General features: G+C 41.8%; 1 protein-coding gene across 2 annotated transcripts; it reads right to left on the bottom strand.

Annotated features, from left to right (window-relative positions):
* Positions 1 to 2,581: 2,581 nt before the first annotated feature.
* DENR (density regulated re-initiation and release factor) lies at positions 2,582 to 17,771 on the bottom strand. Of its 2 annotated transcripts, none has more exons than XM_046025910.1 (8): positions 17,662 to 17,771; positions 16,705 to 16,819; positions 10,997 to 11,016; positions 10,219 to 10,303; positions 8,165 to 8,248; positions 5,736 to 5,852; positions 4,291 to 4,430; positions 2,582 to 4,190 (listed from the first exon to the last, which is right to left on the bottom strand). In XM_046025910.1, exons 2-8 carry the CDS (start codon positions 16,808 to 16,810, stop codon positions 4,146 to 4,148), a joined length of 597 nt encoding a protein of 198 aa, XP_045881866.1. In that variant the 5' UTR covers positions 16,811 to 16,819; positions 17,662 to 17,771; the 3' UTR covers positions 2,582 to 4,145. The 2 variants fall into 2 exon arrangements, with proteins under 2 accessions (XP_045881866.1, XP_045881865.1); XM_046025909.1 differs by having other exon boundaries at positions 17,618 to 17,751.
* Between the last annotated feature and the right edge of the window lie 1,740 nt (positions 17,772 to 19,511).

Below are 19,511 nucleotides of genomic sequence, written 5' to 3'. Positions count from 1 at the left end.
AAGCCAATCCTGACTAGTTAAAGGCATCCTATCAGTAGATGACTGTACAGTTAAGTCTTGGTGAAATGAGAAAGATAAAAAGGAATGTGGTTGAATGTCAACTTTCCAGTTAAGGAGCATTTCAATTCAGGTTTCCCAAATTCCACCATTGTTAAAATGTGGCATTTTTCTACCAGGCAACCACATGCCTAAAACTCTCTAGAAAGTATGTATACAGGGGTGCCTGGCCAACTGGGTGGCACTTCTACTCTTGATCTCAGGGTCCTGAGTTCAAGCCCCACATCAGGTGTATAGATTACTTAAAGATATAATCTAAGTGGTGCCTGGGTGATTTAGTTAAGAGCCTGACTTTGGGCCATGATCTCAGGATCCTGGGATAGAGCTCCCTTTTGGGCTCCCTGCTTATCGGAGAGTCTGCTTGTTCCTATGCCCCTCCCTCACGCTGCCCCATGCACTCTCAAATAAATAAAATCTTTCAAATACATAATCTTAAGTACGTGTACAGACAGAAAGTAGTAAGAAATGAGCCTCATTTTATGGGATTATAGTTGGTGAGTAAATAGAATGTGGTGAGAATACAATGACTAGCTGCATATCAAAAACCTCAGTATTTTAAGTTCACTCACTCCCACAGGTTTTTTTTGTTTTTTTTTTTTTTAGATTTTTTATTTATTTGACAGACAGAGATCACAAGCAGGCAGAGAAGCAGGCAGAGAGACAGAGAGAGAGAGGAGGAAGCAGGCTCCCTGCTGAGCAGAGAGCCCGATATGGGGCTTGATCCCAGGACCTTGAGATCATGACCTGAGCCGAAGGCAGAGGCTTAACCCACTGAGCCACCCAAGCGCCCCCACAGGTTTTCTTTAAAACAGAAAAGAGGGACTCCTGGGTGGCTCAGTCAGCTGGGCATCCCACTCCTGATTCTGGCTCAGGTCATTTTCTCAGGGTCGAGACCCAGACCCACCTAGGGCTGTGCACTGGCAATGGAACCTGCTTAGGATTCTCTCTTCCTCTGCCCCCCCCCAAAAGTAAATAAATAAATAAATAAAATAGAAATGACCTTTGAAGTTATCTTTTTAAAAATACATAAAATGTTTTACAAAATCTCCAAGCAGGGATACCTGGGTGGCTCAGTTAAGAGTCTGCCTTTGGCTAAGGTCATGATTCCAGGGTCCTGGATTCGTGCCCCACGTTGGGCTCAACGGAGGGCCTGCTTCTCCCTCTCCCTCTGCCCCCTACCCCCCGCGGTAATGCGCTCACACTCTGTCAAATAAATCAATCTTAAAAAAAAAAAAAAGCTCCAAGCATTATACTGCTTTTTTTTTTTTTTTAAAGATTTTATTTATTTATTTGACAGAGAGAGATCACAAGCAGACAGAGAGGCAGGCAGAGAGAGAGAGAGGGAAGCAGGCTCCCTGCCGAGCAGAGAGCCTGATGCGGGACTCGATCTCAGGACCCCGAGATCATGACCTGAGCCGAAGGCAGTGGCTTAACCCACTGAGCCACCCAGGCGCCCCTGAGTTTACAGTCTGATGAACTAAACAAACTCATTCCTATCTCCCTACCTTATTTTCTAAGTAATTTAAAAAATAACAAAAACAGGATCTAAATGATAGACTTCATCTTTAAAATTGCAATTTATCAGTTTTTTAACTAAGAGCAAGAAAGCTATCAAGTTTTTTTTGTTGTTGTTGTTTTTAAGATTTATTTATGGGGTGCTGAATGGCACAGTCAGGTAACCATCTGACTCTTGGTTTTGGCTCAGGTAAAATCTCAGGTCAGATGTGACCCTAGGTCAGGGTCCTGAGATGGAGGCCTATAACAGGATATGCACTCAGCACAGAGTCTGCTTGGTACTCTCTAAAATAAACAGATTTAGAGGAGCAGGAGTCGGAGGGACAGAAGGGCAGAGGGCAAGGAGAACAATCAAGCCAACTCGGCACTGAACGCAGAGACTGATGCGGGGCTGGATCTAAGGACCCTGAGATCATGACCTGAGCCAAAACCAAGTGCCTTTATCATGTATTTTATCTTTTTTTTTAAGAGATTTTATTCATTTATTTGACAGAGATCACAAGTAGACAGAGAGGCAGGCAGAGAGAAGGGCGGGCGGGCAGGCTCCCTGCCCAGCAGAGAGCCCCCATGTGGGGCTCAATCCCAGGACCCTGATATCATGACCTGAGCCAAACGCAGAGGCTTAAACCCACCACCCAGGCGCCCCTCATGTATTTTATCTTAAGCAACAGCTGATTTACTGAGGCTTCTATGTAGTAACTAAAATGGAATGCAAAATCACTTATCAGTATCTTTTTTTTTTTTTTTAAGAGAAAATACTGCATATCAAAGCTGGGTTTGCATTTAAGTTGCAAGCTTAACTGCGGCAAATCGTTTACAACTATGACATAAGGCTGTTTTAAAGGTCTATACTCTTTGCTAAAAATACTAGACTGCAAAAACATTTACGTAATACATAAAGGGAATGTATGAATTAAAATCAATCCTTGAATTTAGCACATTTTAATCAGGGATTAAACTAATGTTCCATTTTAAATTTCAGGTCAAAGAAAAAGATTCACACATGTTATACACAAGGACAATTTTAATCCTCCATTATCCTGCAGTAACATCCACTGCTGGCTTTATATGGATTAAAACTGCATTTGCCAAGAACTGTGAACATTGAGAATCTTTACATGAAGTCACATGGTTGATACAGGCACAGACATCTTCCAGCACCAACAGAATACATACACAACACATACCAAATGGTCTTGATGGATAAATTTGCTTCATCAGATACTCCTACTATTTAGTAAAATTCACAGTTAATGCAGAATTTCGTTTTAATTTGCATCTTTATTACACATTTTTCCTAAGATTTTAATTATTTAAAAAAACCACTCATTCATTCGAGGTTGTAATTTGCATGGCAAAAAACAATGGGTTCTGAATTTCTTAAAGGTGTCCATAGCGATTTAAAATACCAGGGGTTTTCTTTTTAATTTGCAGAGCCTAACTTAAGACCTTTATAAAAACAAAGTTTAAATTCATTCAGTGCATTCATTAAAACTCACTGTCACTGTTCTCTTCTGAGGAAGACTCATTGCAATTGCTATTTCCCAGATCACATATATATATTGAGTATCGGTGTATATTCTTTTCAGCTGGCTAGCAGGATTTCACTCCCAGAATTGATAGCCAGAACAAGAACTTGGCAGCAACTCTGAATGACCTTCCACTCAAAACAACAGTAATAGTAACGTATAAAATGAATTTGGGGTCTGCCCCCCCCAACACTTAAAATCACCCAACAGGTTTCCAAAGTATTTCTGGAAAATATTAAAAATATATGCATAATATTTTACCATATGGTGCACCATCATTCTTTAACCATTTCCCAATTGTTCATTTGTATCAGTTGCAATTTTTTTTGTATTTATGAGGAACATTGCGATGACCACCCTCACCCACAGTTTTAAGTAAGAATGATTCTATCTTTAGGATAATGTCAACTAAGTGGCTTACTGGGTCAGACTGTGACCAGATGGTTTTAAGGCTTTAATATACTTTACCAAATAATCTCCAGAAGAGTGTGAACAACTCCTACCAACATTAAGTTAATGTGACCACAAAGTGGACTTGGTTGGTAACAATGAAGCAAATTCAACCACAAATCTATCAGATGCCCAAGCATCTCGAAACTATCACACCAAAGAAGCAAGGAGACAGTTATTAATGGTGATGAAGCCAAAATTCAAATTCTTTAAAATATTACTCAGCTTTAAATCATGATTTCACTAAATCATGATTATTTTAAGATAATAAACAGAAAAGCTTTGCACAAAAAAATCTAGTGTTTTTCCAAAAATAAAAAGTTAATAAGAGAAAGAGAAAAGTCAGTACCAAATGACCAAAAATTTTTATTTGACTAAATTCTATTTCATGCATAAGCATGACAGTCTCCCCTGTTTATTAGACTTTGGCAATAAAAAAAAGAAGCAGCCTTATACAGAACAGTGAAAATGCCAAGGGTGAGGGTAATCTACAGTTTTACTGTAGGATAAATATATATATTTTTAAAAGGCCTCTCTCCCTTTGGCCATATCAACTCTCAGTTCAGATCATTAAATAGAGACAAATTTTCAAAATCACTTCTTCACTTCTCCAAGATCTTCGATGCTATCATCATCCACCTATAAAACACAAATAATTACATCTCGTGAACTGTGGTATCAGATAAACAACTTGCTTTAAAAACTTATATCCACAGGTGCACATGTTCTACCTACTCACCTCTGGCCATTTTTCCTGAATGACATCAATTATGTCATCTGTAAAGTCTCCCTGAATGATGATTTCATCCTCTCCTGTTACTGAGGCACCACAGGAGAATTTTTGAGCAAAAAATCTTTGTGCTTCTTTAAGATCAATTTCTGTTATTTTAAAAAAAGAAGTAACAAGACTATAATTACAATTATATATCAAAGGTATTTTTCAAGTTTGAAATTTTAAAGATTTTATTTATTTGACAGAGAGACAGAAGAGCACAAGTAAGCAGAGCGGCAGGCAGAGGGAGAGGGGGAAGTAGGCTCTCCACAGAGCAGGGAGCCCAATGTGAGGCTCCATCCCAGGACCCTTGGATCATGACCTGAGCCGAAGGCAGACACACTTAGCCAACTGAGCCACCCAGGTGCCCCCCATTTTAAAATTTAATCTGTATCTTAATTTCATAAAACAGATTGCCTTAACGGGTTTTATATTCCTTTCATGATAATTACAAACTACCACAGGCAGTGGTCTTCTTAACCATTCAACTTGTATTTTCAAGGTCAAATAAAGCTTTGGTACATAAAAATAGCATTATTTGGGGGGATGGAGTAACCAGGTGATGGGCAAGGAGGGGACGTGATGTAATGAGCACTGGCTGTTATATGCAACTGATGAATCACTGAACTCTACCTCTAAAACTAGTAATACACTATGTTAATTAATTGAGGTAAAATTTTTAAAAAATAAAAGATGCATTCTATCTCACACACACACACACACAAACAAAACACTATTCATACCATTCGTAACTCATATAGTAAGACCAAAATAAATCCAGGAACACATTAATTCCAGGCATTAACATATAGATTTCCAAGTACAATGTAGTTCTTCTGTTTATCCCTTTTTATAAGAGCAATAGTTAGAGCAGGGAAACAAATCTATTATCTAATGACTGTTTTTCAATTGTGTTGTCCCAGGAAGGGAGCTTGGTTTACAATTTCACTGTTCATTCCAGGCCTCCAGAAGGAGCTCTGAAGCAGGACATTCTGCTGATACCCACATTCCCTCACCCTGTGCTACTGTTCCCAGAGGGCACAAGCCATTCTGCAGCCTTTTGCCATCTAGCTTGCAGGGACAGAGGAGCAGGACTGATAGGCTTCAAAAGGAATCCTACCTAACACTCCTCATTCTACACAAAATATGCTCAAGCAGGTCCTCAGTAAAGGAAAAAGTTAAACTAGTTCCCTTTGCTAAACATTTTAAAATTTCTTCAAAATCTGATTTTGAAGCTATACTTAGACATGCAAAATCTCATTTTGTGTCTTCTTAGCAAAAAATAGACCTGTAAAATTTTCATGATGCCAGATTTAAAAAGAGACAGAAAGAGCAAGACAGAGACGGGGGGGGGGGGGCGCAGAGGGCAACAGAGACTATAGTTCACACATTTTAAACACACTTGAACTCACCGAAAGTTGCAAGGCCACATACTCTTGTTACGTATTTCTTCTTTGCTCTAGGAATTTTGGCTATCGTAACTTTTTGTGGTACAGTCTTCTTTTTTTGCTTTATTTGACCCCTTCCACCTTTATTTATTAAAAAAAGAGTTCCGCATCAATTGTTTTGGTCATAAAGAACACCATCTTAAGCTTATTAATTTTCAAAAGGTACCAAATATTAATTTCTGAAGTTTCTTCTTCTAATACAAAACTAATAAGCACATGCGTGAGTATTCATTCAATAAATATTTATTAAGTAATATGTACCAAGCACTGCACCAAGAGCTGAGGACACAAAGATGAACAGAAGAAAACACAGTCCCTGCCCTCCAGGGACTCTCAGTCTAGTGAAAGAGACAAAAAAAGTTTAATAATTACTACAACTGATATATACTTCAACAGGAACCATGAATACACTTGCACACCACCATGGCTCTGCAGAAGAATGGCTTATTCAGCTTCTGGAGAACAGAAAAGGTTTCCCAGAAGAAATGGCATCTAAGTGCTTATAGAAGGGCTGGAGAGAGACAGTAAGAAAGGCTATCCCAGGAGAAGAGAATAGTACAGAAATAAGAGAAGGCATTGTACTTGAGAACTACAATTGTCTCGATAAAGGATGCTTATGGATATGTAGGAGATAAAGCCAGAAAAGTGAACAATGACCTACCAGTCATTAAAGAACCAGCAAGTCAAGCTTTGTTATTTGATTTTATATTGAGGCAGAAGAAAAGCCACTGAATGAATGGAGTTGAAAAGAAAAAAAAAAAGATTTAGGTTTTAGGAGATCACTCTAGAGCATGGAGGGTGAGCCTTTGAGGATTAAGGCCAGCAGAGAGCTACTGCAGGCTCCTACATTAGTTTAGGTGGAAATTAATCAAAATCTAACAAAGCAGTCATAAAGGTAATGTCCACTAGGCATAGGACAGATTAAGGAGAAGAAATAACAGAATTTAGAACTCACTGAAAGGAATTAGTACTCATTAAATTAAGGAAGATGACTGTTAAAAAAAAAACAAAACTGATTAAAAGGACCAAAGAAGGAAGGCCTGGGTGGTTCAGTCAGTTAAGCAGCTGCCTTCGGTTCAGGTCATGATCCCAGGGTCTGGGATCTAGCCCCAAATCATGCTCCTTGCTCAGCAGGGAGCCTGCTTCTCCCTCTGCCTGACACTCCCCCTGCTTGTGATTTCTCTCTCTCTGACAAATAAAATCTTTAAAAAAAAAAAAAAAAATGAGCAAAGAAAGAGAACCCTAGGCAAGTGTCAGGTTCTGGTTCAGATGAATGGATAAAGTATGCTGTCATTAACCAAAAGACATAGATTTGGGACTTAGTAAGTTTGGTTTTCTTGGAAATACTGCATTTGAGGTGCGTGTGGAACCACACACACTGGCAGTCTAGAGATAAGGCCAGGACTAGAGTTACAGATTTAGGAATTTCAAGCATAGAGTGGTGTCATAAGTTAGGGATGTGAAAGAATCATTCAGGGGAAAAACTATAGAACGAGGAGGTAAGAGGGCTGAGCACAGGATCCTGGGAAATACAACTTCTTACGTACAGAAGGGAGAAGAGAAGCCTGCACAGAAGACCAAAGAGGAGTGAGTGACAGGGAGGATGAAGAAAGAAGTCTGTTGCAAAATCCAAGGAAGTATATGGCATTTCAAAGGGCGTGCTCAAATGCTCTTATTGCTTGGCAATTACTGAGCCACTGATGACCCCTACAAGAGGAAGGAATTTCAGTGGTGTGACAGTCAGCTTAGGATGGAATGAGGCATGAACAATTAAGGACAGAAGAGCAAGGACAGCGAGTCTCTGGTCTTACTACAAAAGTCTGGCTAAGAAGGGCAGGGCAAGGGACAAGGTAAAGAATGGGCTCTTGGGGGAATTTTTCTTGAAAGATACAGAGTCCTTATTTATAAGCTAATTTTAGTCATAGGGGAGAATAATTAAGGCAGAAGAAACTGGCAGGGACAGGATCCAGAGTATAGGAATTCATTTTAGAAGCAGGTAGAGAGGTATTAAAAAAAAAAAAAAAAAATCTGTGCCCAGATCTGACAACATGAGAGAAGGAAATCTTTTATCCATGTCTTCAACTCTAACTAAATAGAATACACAAGTATTTCATAAGACAACAAAGTTTTCATGTCATAAGTTGGCTGGTTGCTTTTTGCGTATGAACACAGCAAATAAAGTATGTTTTCTTAGGTCCAATTTACTGTAAAAGCCCAAATCATATGACATCCAGTCATCCTGAGAATATGATTCTGTGTGGCTCTGCAGGGTACACATGTGGAACTACGGCAGCAGGGAGACTTTACCGGCTTTGGGATTGTCCTCATTATGTATTTCCTCTGACAGAGAAAAGGTGTGTTTATATAAATGAAGTCACGGATTTAGGCCTTACCTCTCTTCTGCTTTTTCTTCTCTTCCTCTTCCCCTGCTGTGCCTTGACCCTCAGTAATTCCAGCTTCTTGTTTCGGTGAATTTTCTAGATGTTAACAATGAAATCCAAAAGCATTAACATTACTTCAAAATAACCTTAGAAAAAATCACCTTTGAGCAACTTCATACACAAATAAGGCATCTTGCCAACAACTGAGCATGCTGTTTCTAAAGCAAATGATTACATTGCTAAATTCCTATCTAGTCTAATTCTGGTCATTATGATTAAGTGCATGATGATATATGAAGATTAGGATCCTTTCAGCACAAAAAAGGAGCACAAAACACTCAGACTCTGCAGGCATGTTTACATCTAAACGTACTAACCCAGGTAACAGAAGTCTGGGCCTAAGAAGACTCCTTCCTTGGGTCTTATCACATCCTAGGCAGGTCATGCCTGGGCTGACCATGACCACACAGACTGTAACGCCCAACTTTAGGGTTCTTATCCAACCACAGAAATGACTATAGCTACTATCCAAAAAGACCTTCTATGAAGTTTCAGGGGTTGTGCCTCTTAGAAACAATCTGACAAAGCAGCAAAATAGTGGAATAACATCAGGGACATCTGATAGGCCTGTTTCCAGCCCAGGCTCTCCCTTCTTTCTGCTTCTGCCGTCATTTCCACCAATCTTGTAAGAGAAGCCAACAGTTTTAACAAAATGAAGAAATCTGTTCTCTGCAGTCTTCCTTTCCTCTGGCAACAACAACTCCATTCTTCTAGTTGCCAAAACCCTAGATGCCTCCTTTTCTCACATCCCACATGCAGTACATCAGAAAGTCCTCTCAGCTCTACCTTCAAAACACATGGAGAATCTGCCTACATTCCCCGCCTCCACTGCTACCATTCTAGCAGGTCACTGTGGTCTCCTGACATGATTATGGCCGCAGCCTCTAATCTCCTCTCCCTTTGTTGCCTGTGCCTTCTTCAGTCTATTCTTTAGCACAGTGGCCAAAAGAGATGCTGTTGAAACAAAAGTTAGGCCTTACTGTGCTTTTGTTCAAATTTCTCTGACACTTCCACATCTCAGAGTAAAAGCCATGACTAGGCCTTTAAGGTGTGGTCCTTCATTAGCTCTCTGACTTCATCTCTGACCCTTCCCCACCCTCTCAATAAGCTCCAGACACAAAGGCTTCCTTGGTGTTTCCTGAATGACAGGTAAGCTTTTACCTTAGGGCCTTTGCACTTGCCCCACACCTGGAATATTCGTCCAGATATACAGATGACTCACTCCCTCACTTCCTTTAGGTCTTTGTTCAAATGCAGTCTTTTCAGCAAAATCTTTCCTGCCACCACCTAAAATTTCAAATTCTTTTTTTTTTAAAGATTTTATTTATTTATTTGACAGAGATCACAAGTAGGCAGAGAAGCAGGCAGAGAGAGAGGAGGAAGCAGGCAGAGAGAGAGGAGGAAGCAGGCTCCCTGCTGAGCAGAGATCCTGATGTGGGGCTCGATCCCAGAACCCTGAGATCATGACCTGAGCCGAAGGCAGAGGCTTTAACCCACTGAGCCACCCAGGTGCCCCTAAAATTTCAAATTCTTTCCCCAATAAGTCTTATCTCCTCATTCCCTGCTCATCACTATTTAACATACTTATTTTCTTATTTTACTTAGTCTCCCCTTTTTGAATATAATTTCCAATTTATCCTCAGCATCTAAAACAAAGTGTACATACAGTATATACACATACAAAGTGTAAATACTCACAAGGAGTAATTTGTTAAATTACAAAACAAAATACATTTGTTCCCAAACCTTCTTCTAAACTTCTCATAAGAAGTTATTCTGAACTGTGTCAGAGAGGTTAAGACACATGAAGCAGTGCATGACTCTGTATCAGGAATTTTAACCCAAAAATGTAAAATGGTTTTGAAGCTAATCGGTATAAATACAATTCTATAATTGTATTTATACAATTTAGTGCTACTAAAGGAGCACTTTCATATCTTTAAAATAATGCCTTATGTGCATTTGTTTCAGATATACAAACAGATGAAAGAAAAAAATGTTCTTACCTACAGTAAGTTTCGCAAACTCATTTGGAAAATTCTTCTCTAACCACTGTCGACATTTAGCAACATCAGGCATATATTCACAGTACTGGGGGAGTGGGGGCGGGGAGAACAAACTGAGTCACAACAGAACATTTTCAATCAACCAGTACATCTTAATTAAGTCATTCCCTATTATTTGCTATATTAAGAATGATAAAACCAACTACTCCCACCCTACATTTTATCCACAGGAATTCCGTATTCCACCAGGAAATGCTCCATAAGAAATTAGGATTTTAAAAGGATTAAGCAGCTCCTCACTGTAGTAATCAAAACAGAAGGGCCATTAGAAAAAGGAGCAAACAGAAAAAAACGAGCATGTTCACTTCTTGCTTTGGGTACACAGGTGTCTCACTATTTTTGTGACTTGCCCACAGATCCTGACTCAGAAGCTTATTTACAGAAAATCTTATACATAATTTTAACTTATACTTTCCTCTGCTTAGACATTAGATTTTGGCTTTAAAGCTAATCTCGTTTTCTTAGGTAACTATCCGTAAGTGCCAAGCAAAAGTCCAAACTGTACAGGCAAGTACAAAAGATGTACACATATGATACAAAGACTAAAGAAAACAATGTGTAAGACCATAAAATTATTCTAACCCAAGGTTCTCTATAAAAAGTTGAAACTCAACTATCAAGTGACAGAACATGAAAAACAAAGTTCTCAGGCTAGCTCTAAAATCAATGACCTCAAATGCAGAAGGTAAAAAAAGAGAAGAACTTTAAAAGGACTCACCTCTGTTGGTAATGAACAGACTGGGGAAATGGAGAGAAAAAAGATTAGAAAATTTTAATATATAAACACACACGGTTCATCCCAACTTTTATTTTAAATTTGACAAAATGCTTCATTTCTATTTTTTCCTATAATTCTGTATCACTTTTCAAACACCACCCACCATTTTTTTTTTTTGAGGTAAAAGCCACATGGTTCATAGAGATATTCTAATTTTTTTTGTTGTTGTTTTTAATCTAAAGAAGACCATAACCCTCAGTTGGTGGAACATCAAACTACACTATCCTGCATATCTTAAGGTTTTACCATAACCACGTCAATGGGTCTGAAGTTAAGCTGAGAACAATTCCAATACAACAAAGCTGGAAAGGAAATGGTTATTTCCTTCGATAGTTTTACCAAAACAGCCACCAGTTTTTATTCATACTAACACATTCATAGACTTCAGTAGCACTTTTGCTACCATTTCTTTGCAATATACGTTTCCTTTTCTTTTTCATATTGTGCTACATAAGATAATGCAACTGTAAAGCTAGAGGGAACGTGGGTCCCATCTTGTCCTCGGATAGGCTACATGGGCTAAGAACTGGAAGAACTCGGTTTCCCAATTTTAAACGGAACTGTTACTGGGTCAACCATTTTGTTTTTATTTTTAAGGTGAAGAATTGAATAGCTCAGTGTGCCCAATATGCTGAGATTTGTGACGGAGAAGAGGGCTGGTACACCATTACTCATCACAGCAATTACCGTTACATGCATTATTATGTGCCACCACCACCACCCTGTAAGAAAGAATCACATCTGCATTACCAGTAGGTAAGTAACCTGCTGCATTTGGTTAGTAGAACAGGATCTGAACGCTGGTCAGTTTCTGAAGCCCTTAACCATGAAATCAGATTACATGACACACACACACAGTGTAGCTGTGTGCCAGCCACGTGACTGTGGTATGCCTTCTCCTCATCCCACCATCACTTTTTTTTACAGCTAAAGCTCTAAAAAAAGGTTCATTAGCTCAGCCAAGGACTAAGGTGGTAGGTACCTGGCAGAAGAAATTCAGCACCTTTTTATTTCTTTTTGTTGTTGTTGTTTTCTATTTATTTTAAAAAGATTTTATTTATTTGACAGACAGAGATCACAAGTAGGCAGAGAGGCAGGCAGAGAGAGAGGAAGGGAAGCAGGCTCCCTGCTGAGCAGACAGCCCGACGCAGGGCTCGATCCCAGGACCCTGGGATCATGACCTGAGCCGAAGGCAGAGACTTTAACCCACTGAGCCACCCAGGCGCCCCCTATTTATTTATTTATTTTATTATTAACATATAATGTATTATTTGTCCCAAGAGTAGAGATCTGTGAATCAACAGTCTTACACATTTCACAGCACTCACCACAGCACATAGCCTCCCCGCTGTCCATAACCCCGCCACCTTATCCCTCCTCCTACCCCTCAGCAACCCTCAGTTTGTTTCAAGAGATAAGAATCTCTTACGGCTTGTCTACCTCCCAATTCCATCTTTTTTCATTTTTTCCCTCCCTACCCCCCATAGCCCCCAGCCCTGCCTCTCAAATTCCTCATATCAGAGAGATCATATGGTAATTGTCCTTCTCTGATTGACCTTTTTTTTTTTTTTTAAAGATTTTATTTACTTATTTGACAGGCAGAGATCAGAAGCAGGCAGAGAGAGAGGAGGAAGCAGGCTCCCCACCGAACAGAGAGCCCAATGTGGGGCTCAATCCCAGGACCCTGGGATCACGACCTGAGCCGAAGGCAGAGGCTTTAACCCACTGAGCCACCCAGGCACCCCTCTGATTGATTTATTTTGCTTAGCATAATACCCTCTAGTTCCATCCACGTCATGGCAAATGGCAAGATTTCGTTTCTTTTGATAGCTGCATAGTACTCCATTGTGTGTGTGTATACACACACGCGCGCACCCCCCTCACACATCTTCTTTATCCATTCATCTGTTGATGGACATCTAGGTTCCTTCCATAGTTTGGCTATTGTGGACATTGCTGCTATAAAGATTCGGGTAGCACTTTTTTATTTCGAGCGTGGAGATCTTTCCACCAAAGCTCTTCCTGGTTAACCAGAGCTCTACAATCCTCACAGTTCAAGTTCAAATACCAGTAGGTACAGATATTCAGCCACACATTCGGGACACAATTATAGGTTAAATACCATTATAGCAAATACTAAAGCTATAAAACTTTCTACAACATTTCAAAGAATATTCAGTTCAACAAAATTCTAATACAATGAAAATATTTGGACAGTTCACTGTTACTTTCTTTTTTTTTTAATATTTTATTTATTTATTTGACAGAGACATAGCGAGAGAGAGAACACAGGCAGGGTAAGGAAGCTTCCTGCCGAGCAGGGAGCGCGATGTAGGGCTCCATCCCAAGACCCTAGGATCATGACTGGAGCCAAAGGAAGACGCTTAAGGACTGAGCCACACAGGCACCCCTGTTACTTGCTTTTTTTTTTTTTTTTTTTAATTTATTTATTTATTTGACAGACAGAGATTACAAGTAGACAGAGAGGCAGGCAGAGAGAGAGGAAGGGAAACAGGCTCCCTGCTGAGCAGATTCCCCATGTGGGGCTCTATCCCAGGACCCTGGGATCAAGACCTGAGCCGAAGGCAGAGCCTCTAACCCACTGAGCCACCCAGGCGCCCCTGTTACTTGCTTTTAAAGTCAAATTCCTGGGACGCCTAGGTGGCTCAATCAGTTAAGCGTCTGCCTTTGGCTCCAGTCATGATCTCACGGTCTTGGGATCAAGTCTCTTATCCAGCTTCCTGCTCTGCCAGAAGCCTGCTTCTCCTTTCCCTCTGCAGCTGTTCCCCCTGCTTGTGTGCTCTCTTTTTCTCTCTCTCTAATAAATACAATCTTTAGTAAATAAATAAATAATAAAATAAAGTCAGTTAGTTTCCCTTTCTGTAAACCACTCTTTTTTGACATGCTGATCTAGCAGCTACCATCAAACTTGGCATCACTAATAGTGCAATTCCCTGACATTATGTACTTGCTGATATGATGTAACATGAAGAACAAGGCATCATCGGCCATGAAACTTTCTGTTACAGTCTGAATGTTTGTGTCCCCTCAAAATTACTATGTTGAAATCCTATAATCCAATGTGATGGCGTTAGAAGGCGGAGGAGCCTTTCGGTGTATTATTCATTCTTCCCTACAGCTTTCTGAAGTAGGCTCTTTACACATGAGGGAACTGACCAAGGTCACACAAGTCAATGGCTGGGGCAGGATTCAAATTCAGATTGAGTCTGAAGTCGCAATCCTGAAGACAAAATGTCTCCCCAGAAAGGACACCATCCTACCTCCTGTTTCTCACTCTACTCCAACCAGCACTGTTACAATTGGCCCTTTCTTTTCCCTCTCTTCTGAAGACACTATTTTAAATCTTACCACCATACTGTTCTTGTGAATTCCTTCACCTTTCCTTGCAAATTCCACCCTGTATCTAAGGCTTCTCATTTCCTTGGAAATTTCCCTACTTCCCTCTGAACAAAGATCCCTGCTCTTCCTCAACTCCTAATTCATAGTTACACTCAGTACTGTTTAATTTAGCATTTAATACTCAGTGCTTCTCCTACAACTAGACCATAAACTCCTTGAGGAAGTAACCTTGTCCCCAGCTTAGTGCCTGGGACATCAATACAAACTAGGAAGGGAAATGAAAATAAACCCTTCTCGAAAGGTTAGGGACCTCTGGTCAACACAAATTATCACAGGGGTGCTTTGCGTATTTTGCGCAGTTGTTCAAAAGCCACCTTAGCAGTCATATAAGCAATTTAACAAGAAGGTTTTGATATACCTTATTTCATCAATGCTAAATTTTTTTTTTTTTTAAAGATTTTATTTATTTATATGACAGACAGAAATCACAAGTAGGCAGGGAGACAGTTAGAGAGAGAGGAGGAAGCAGGCTCTCCGCGGAGCAGAGAGCCCGATGCGGGGCTCGATCCCAGGACCCTGGGATCATGACCTGAGCCGAAAGCAGAGGCTTTAACCCACTGAGCCACCCAGGCGCCCCTCAATGCTAAATTTTTATAGGAATTTATAATTATGGCATGTCAGTTTGACAATTTTTTTTCTTAGTGGAACATAAAATAATGGTGAATCTTATAAAACATGGAGTCTTAGATTACATGAAATAGAGTACAAAAAACAATAGCTCTTAACTACCATCTGACAAAGATAAACCATACTAAACTAGTATAGTTCTCTAATAATAAAACTTATTGTACTATGTTCTTGTGTTAGCTGCTATATCAGAAGCTTTACACAAATCACAAATCACATCATTTTCATTGTACAGACCTTAAGAAACACACCTTTAATCCTTAACTGAATTAGGTAACTTGCCCAAGGTCACATAGCTGGTAATGCTGGAGTCAGGATGCAGACACTAGTCTGCGACTCCAAAGGCAAACAAGATGACCAAATAAGACTAGTATCGTAACAAAACTCAATCAACCCTATAAAAAGTTCCCCTGCCTTATTCTCACTGAGGTATTTTATAATTTTTACTCTCGAAGATATCCGATAAGTATCAAGTTGACAACATTTTTTAACTCAGCGATATCCCCTCCCCTTCTGTAGTAAACTCCAGATGAGGTCTCTATTATACTTAGAAAATGTAAAGTCTCCAAACACAAGGACCTTTCCTGACTTACCCGATCACTACTCAGTCCCTGGCACCTAAAACACTGTGAGGCACCAAGTAAGTGGTCAAAAATATTTCCTGAGAAAAATTAGTATTTCCTTGCCCCCTTTGCTATCCTGTACCTTCAGATTTTTCTGAAACTTTGCAAAATGCTAATAAAATTAGGACCATTTTCAATTCACAAATATTTCTGCATTGAAAATGAGGGAAATGGGGTGCCTGGGTGGCTCAGTGGGTTGAGCCTCTGCCTTCAGCTCGGGTCGTGATCTCAGGGTCCTGGGATCCCGCCCGCATCAGGCTTTCTGCTTGGCGGGAGGCTTCTCCCTCTCCCTCTCCCCCTGCTTGTGTTCTCTCTCTCCCTGTGTCTCTGTCATATAAATAAATTAAATCTTAAAAAAAGAAAAGAAAATGAGGGAAATCATTCTAAGAAAAAAAGAATCTAGATTCAATCTAATAGATGTATTAGTAATGAAACCAAGAAGACTTTCCCAAGACTGTCCTATGACCCACTGTTCCAACCTTATCAACTTCCATTCCTCACTGACACCCTCCCTATCCTGTATCCACACTATACTAACCCAAAGCAGCTCACTTCTCCGCAGATGCGAATCAAGTCCTTTCTTGCATAGCTGTTCACTTCATCTGGGATGCCCTTCCCCACGTCCTCACCCAGTCCTTGTCATTCCTTCAGACTCAGTATCTTCCAAGAACTCCTCCTCTAACAGCCAGGCTAGCAAGTAACATTAGATTGAAATCATCTATTTCTAAATCTCTATTCCAACTGGACTGTAAGCGTCTCCAGGCCAAGTAGCAAGACACAAGTCACACACGTCAGGGGAAAAACAAGTTAACCCATGCCTCCTCTTTACCAACACCCCTCCTGCTCCCAACTGAGGATTTCCCCCGATAACAAAGACAGATGAGAAGAGGGTTAACAGGATCAAATGTGATACTACTATCACAATGCATAAAAATAAAGTGAGCAAAAAAGAGCCATTTTCTGCTTTGTAACACTTGCCTCCACAGTAAAGGACTCGAAGTGGGTAGTCTGCATCTAACTTGGTATTGCCCCTCGGGTCTCCTTTGCAATCATGCCCACCGGATTCAGAAATATCAGCAGCCATCTCCCAAACCTGTAAGCAAGGAAAATAACACATTTTCACTATTTTGGACCAAGACCCCAAAAAGGTAGTGTTCAGATGTAGCCTCAGCCCCTCGCACTAGCAATACCTCACCCCTAAATCTATTTCGATTCTGTTCTTAAGTGAAGGATACAAGCTGCATTGAGATTCATAAAATATAAGCAATTCTGGGCACACCACTACCAGCTCCACAGGTCTACAGGGAAGCAAGTGACAGCAGCAAAAAGACCGTGAATTGGGGTGGGAGTGGGGGGGTGGGGAGGGCACTAGTGGAAAGAGGAAGCAACGGGATAATAGGATGGGGAGGATGATCCGTAGTGACGGGACAAAAGGTCTGGGGGTGATCTGGGCGGGATGCAAACTGCAGCAAAAAAAAGGCCACAAAGCAGCTGGAGGAAAAGAGGCTCGAAAAGCCTACGAAGAAGGGGGTGGATGACTAGAGGTGCCCTGGGTACAGGGGGTGGGGGCAGCTCAACGCCAAGGGAGGAACACAGGAATCAGGGAAGGGGATGGGAGTGGGAGGGGGCGGGGAGACCAGAATCTGAAGAGAGAAAATGGGGGCAGAAGAATCAGCAAGGGGCAGAATGTAAGAGCACTGGGGCGACAAGGGCGGCCAGGTCTTGGGGGAAGATCTGAGGCAAAGGGGCAATCCCGGGGACACCAGAGGGGCCCATGTGGGCGGGGGTGTGGAGACGCCCGGCCCGGCCCCCTTCCGCCGGACAGCACCTCGGCTTCCCCCACGCTCTCTACGAGCTTCTCGGAAGAGGGAAAGGCACAAGGGGTCGTTACCCGGGCGGTCGCACAACCCCCGCCGCCTCCGCTCCCGCCACTACCGCCAGCTGAAGCGACACATGCAACTCCTCTTCCCCGGCCAGGGCCGCCTGAAAGCCCGTCTGCCAGCCGCGGTCCCGCGAGACAATAAGCCTTTATCGCGAGATTCAGGCCGCCGCCGGGCGGCTGTCGCGAGAAGCCTGGAGGCGGAGGCGGAGGGGATTTGAGGAGCATGCGCGTTTCGTTCGAGGGCGGGGCCAAGCCTCCGAACGGCTGACAGCCAGTAGGCGGTGCTCGTTACCCGCCGGAGAGAATGGGCGGTCGGCGTGGGACGCGTGGAAGCGGGCGCGGATGGCAATGGGGACGTGCGCCGTAGTCATCAGTGACTCCCTATTAATGAGCTGGGGAATGTTGCCCCGCGTCTGGGGTGCATCCTGGAGTCCTGACTAACCTCCAGCCTGTTGGATAAGTCACTCCTCCGCGGGGAGATGGCAGCTGGAAAAGGCGTTTGGTTTCAACACCTCTCCCTGCACTGGCTGAATTATTCTGGGGAAGATCGTGTCAGCGCTCCTTAGATTGTTCTCGTCGCCCATAATCTCACCACCCTAACAGCTGTTTTCATCGCCTTCCTCGTATTTACCTAGCCTTACATGGGTTGCAAATTGGAATTAATCTCTCGGGTCTCCGGCTTTCAGCAGCCAGAAGCCAGGTAGACAGAACCACACGCGGGGCTGGGGGCGTCTCAGCTTTGCTTCCATCTGGTTATTTTTCTTCGGGAAAACCCCCATCCTCACCGTGCTCCGCCTGAGTCCCGTTTGTGAGATGGGAACAACATGACAGTGCTTGCAGATCTCTGAGGGTTAGGAAAATGATGACCATAAAGTGCTTCGTAGCTGGAGGAGGTCGTTCTTTTGTATTTTGTTTTGTCCTCCACCTCTGTGCTTCCTTCCCTGCCAATTTCTTTTGCCACCACCACCACCGCCCTTAAATTTTCTGCTCAAGATTTACTTCGTGTGCACAAAGCCATCTGGCATAATCTTTTCCACCAGAGACTGTGGCCTCCACTCTGACATCTTTCTTAAAAGAGGAGTCCCTCCATTCCCCCATACAAGAGTCAATTCTTTTTTTTTTTTAATATTTTATTTATTTGACAGAGAGAAATCACAACTAGGCAGAGAGGCAGGCAGAGAGAGAGGAGGAAGCAGGCTCCCCGCTGAGCAGATAGCCCGATGCAGGGCTCCATCCCAGGACCCTGGGATCATGACCTGAGCGGAAGGCAGAGGCTTTAAACCACTGAGCCACTTGGTGCCCCAAGAGTCAATTCTTTTTAACTAGTGAAAGAAGATCTTATTCCCAAACGTGGTTGAGTCCAATAATAATAGCTTTCTGTTCCAATAATAACTTACATTGGGGCGCCTGAGTGGCTCAATGGGTTAAGGCCTCTGCCTTCTGCTCAGGTCATGATCCCAGCATTCTGGGGATCGAGCCCTGCATCCTGGCTCTCTGCTCAGCAGGGAGCCTGCTTCCTCCTCTCTCTCTGCCTGCTTCTCTGCCTACTTGTGATTTCTCTGTCAAATAAATAAAATCTTTAAAAATAATAATAATAATAATAACAACCTTCATTTACTGACACCCAGCTGCTACTATGTGCCAATAACCTGCTCATTTGGGAATATAGAGTCCGGGGGATTCACTCCACAAAATTATCTTGAGTTCCTATTATGCGCCGAGCACTGTGCTAGGCACTGGGGATACAGTGAACAAGAGACAAATGTCTACTCTTTTTAAACTAAACAGTCTTAAAAGTGATAGCTGATTTGATCCTTACAATAACCCCCATAAGGTATTGTCTTCAATTTCCAGATGGTAAAATTGTAGCTCAAAGGTGGAATGAATTAAGTTGACATGAGCT

The sequence above is a fragment of the Meles meles genome, chromosome 12 (genome assembly GCF_922984935.1).
Source record: "Meles meles chromosome 12, mMelMel3.1 paternal haplotype, whole genome shotgun sequence".
NCBI lineage: Eukaryota > Metazoa > Chordata > Mammalia > Carnivora > Mustelidae > Meles > Meles meles.
This window is presented reverse-complemented; position numbering and strand designations above follow the sequence as displayed.

Coding starts and splice junctions, on each gene's coding strand:
- DENR (XM_046025910.1), bottom strand. CDS start 16,810: ATGGCTGCTGATATTTCTGAATCCGGTGGGCATGATTGCAAAGGAGAC. Junction 11,017..16,704: donor TCGAGTCCTTTACTGTGGAG/GCAAGTGTTACA, acceptor CCATTTCCCCAG/TCTGTTCATTACCAACAGAG. Junction 10,304..10,996: donor TCTGTTCATTACCAACAGAG/GTGAGTCCTTTT, acceptor CCACTCCCCCAG/TACTGTGAATATATGCCTGA.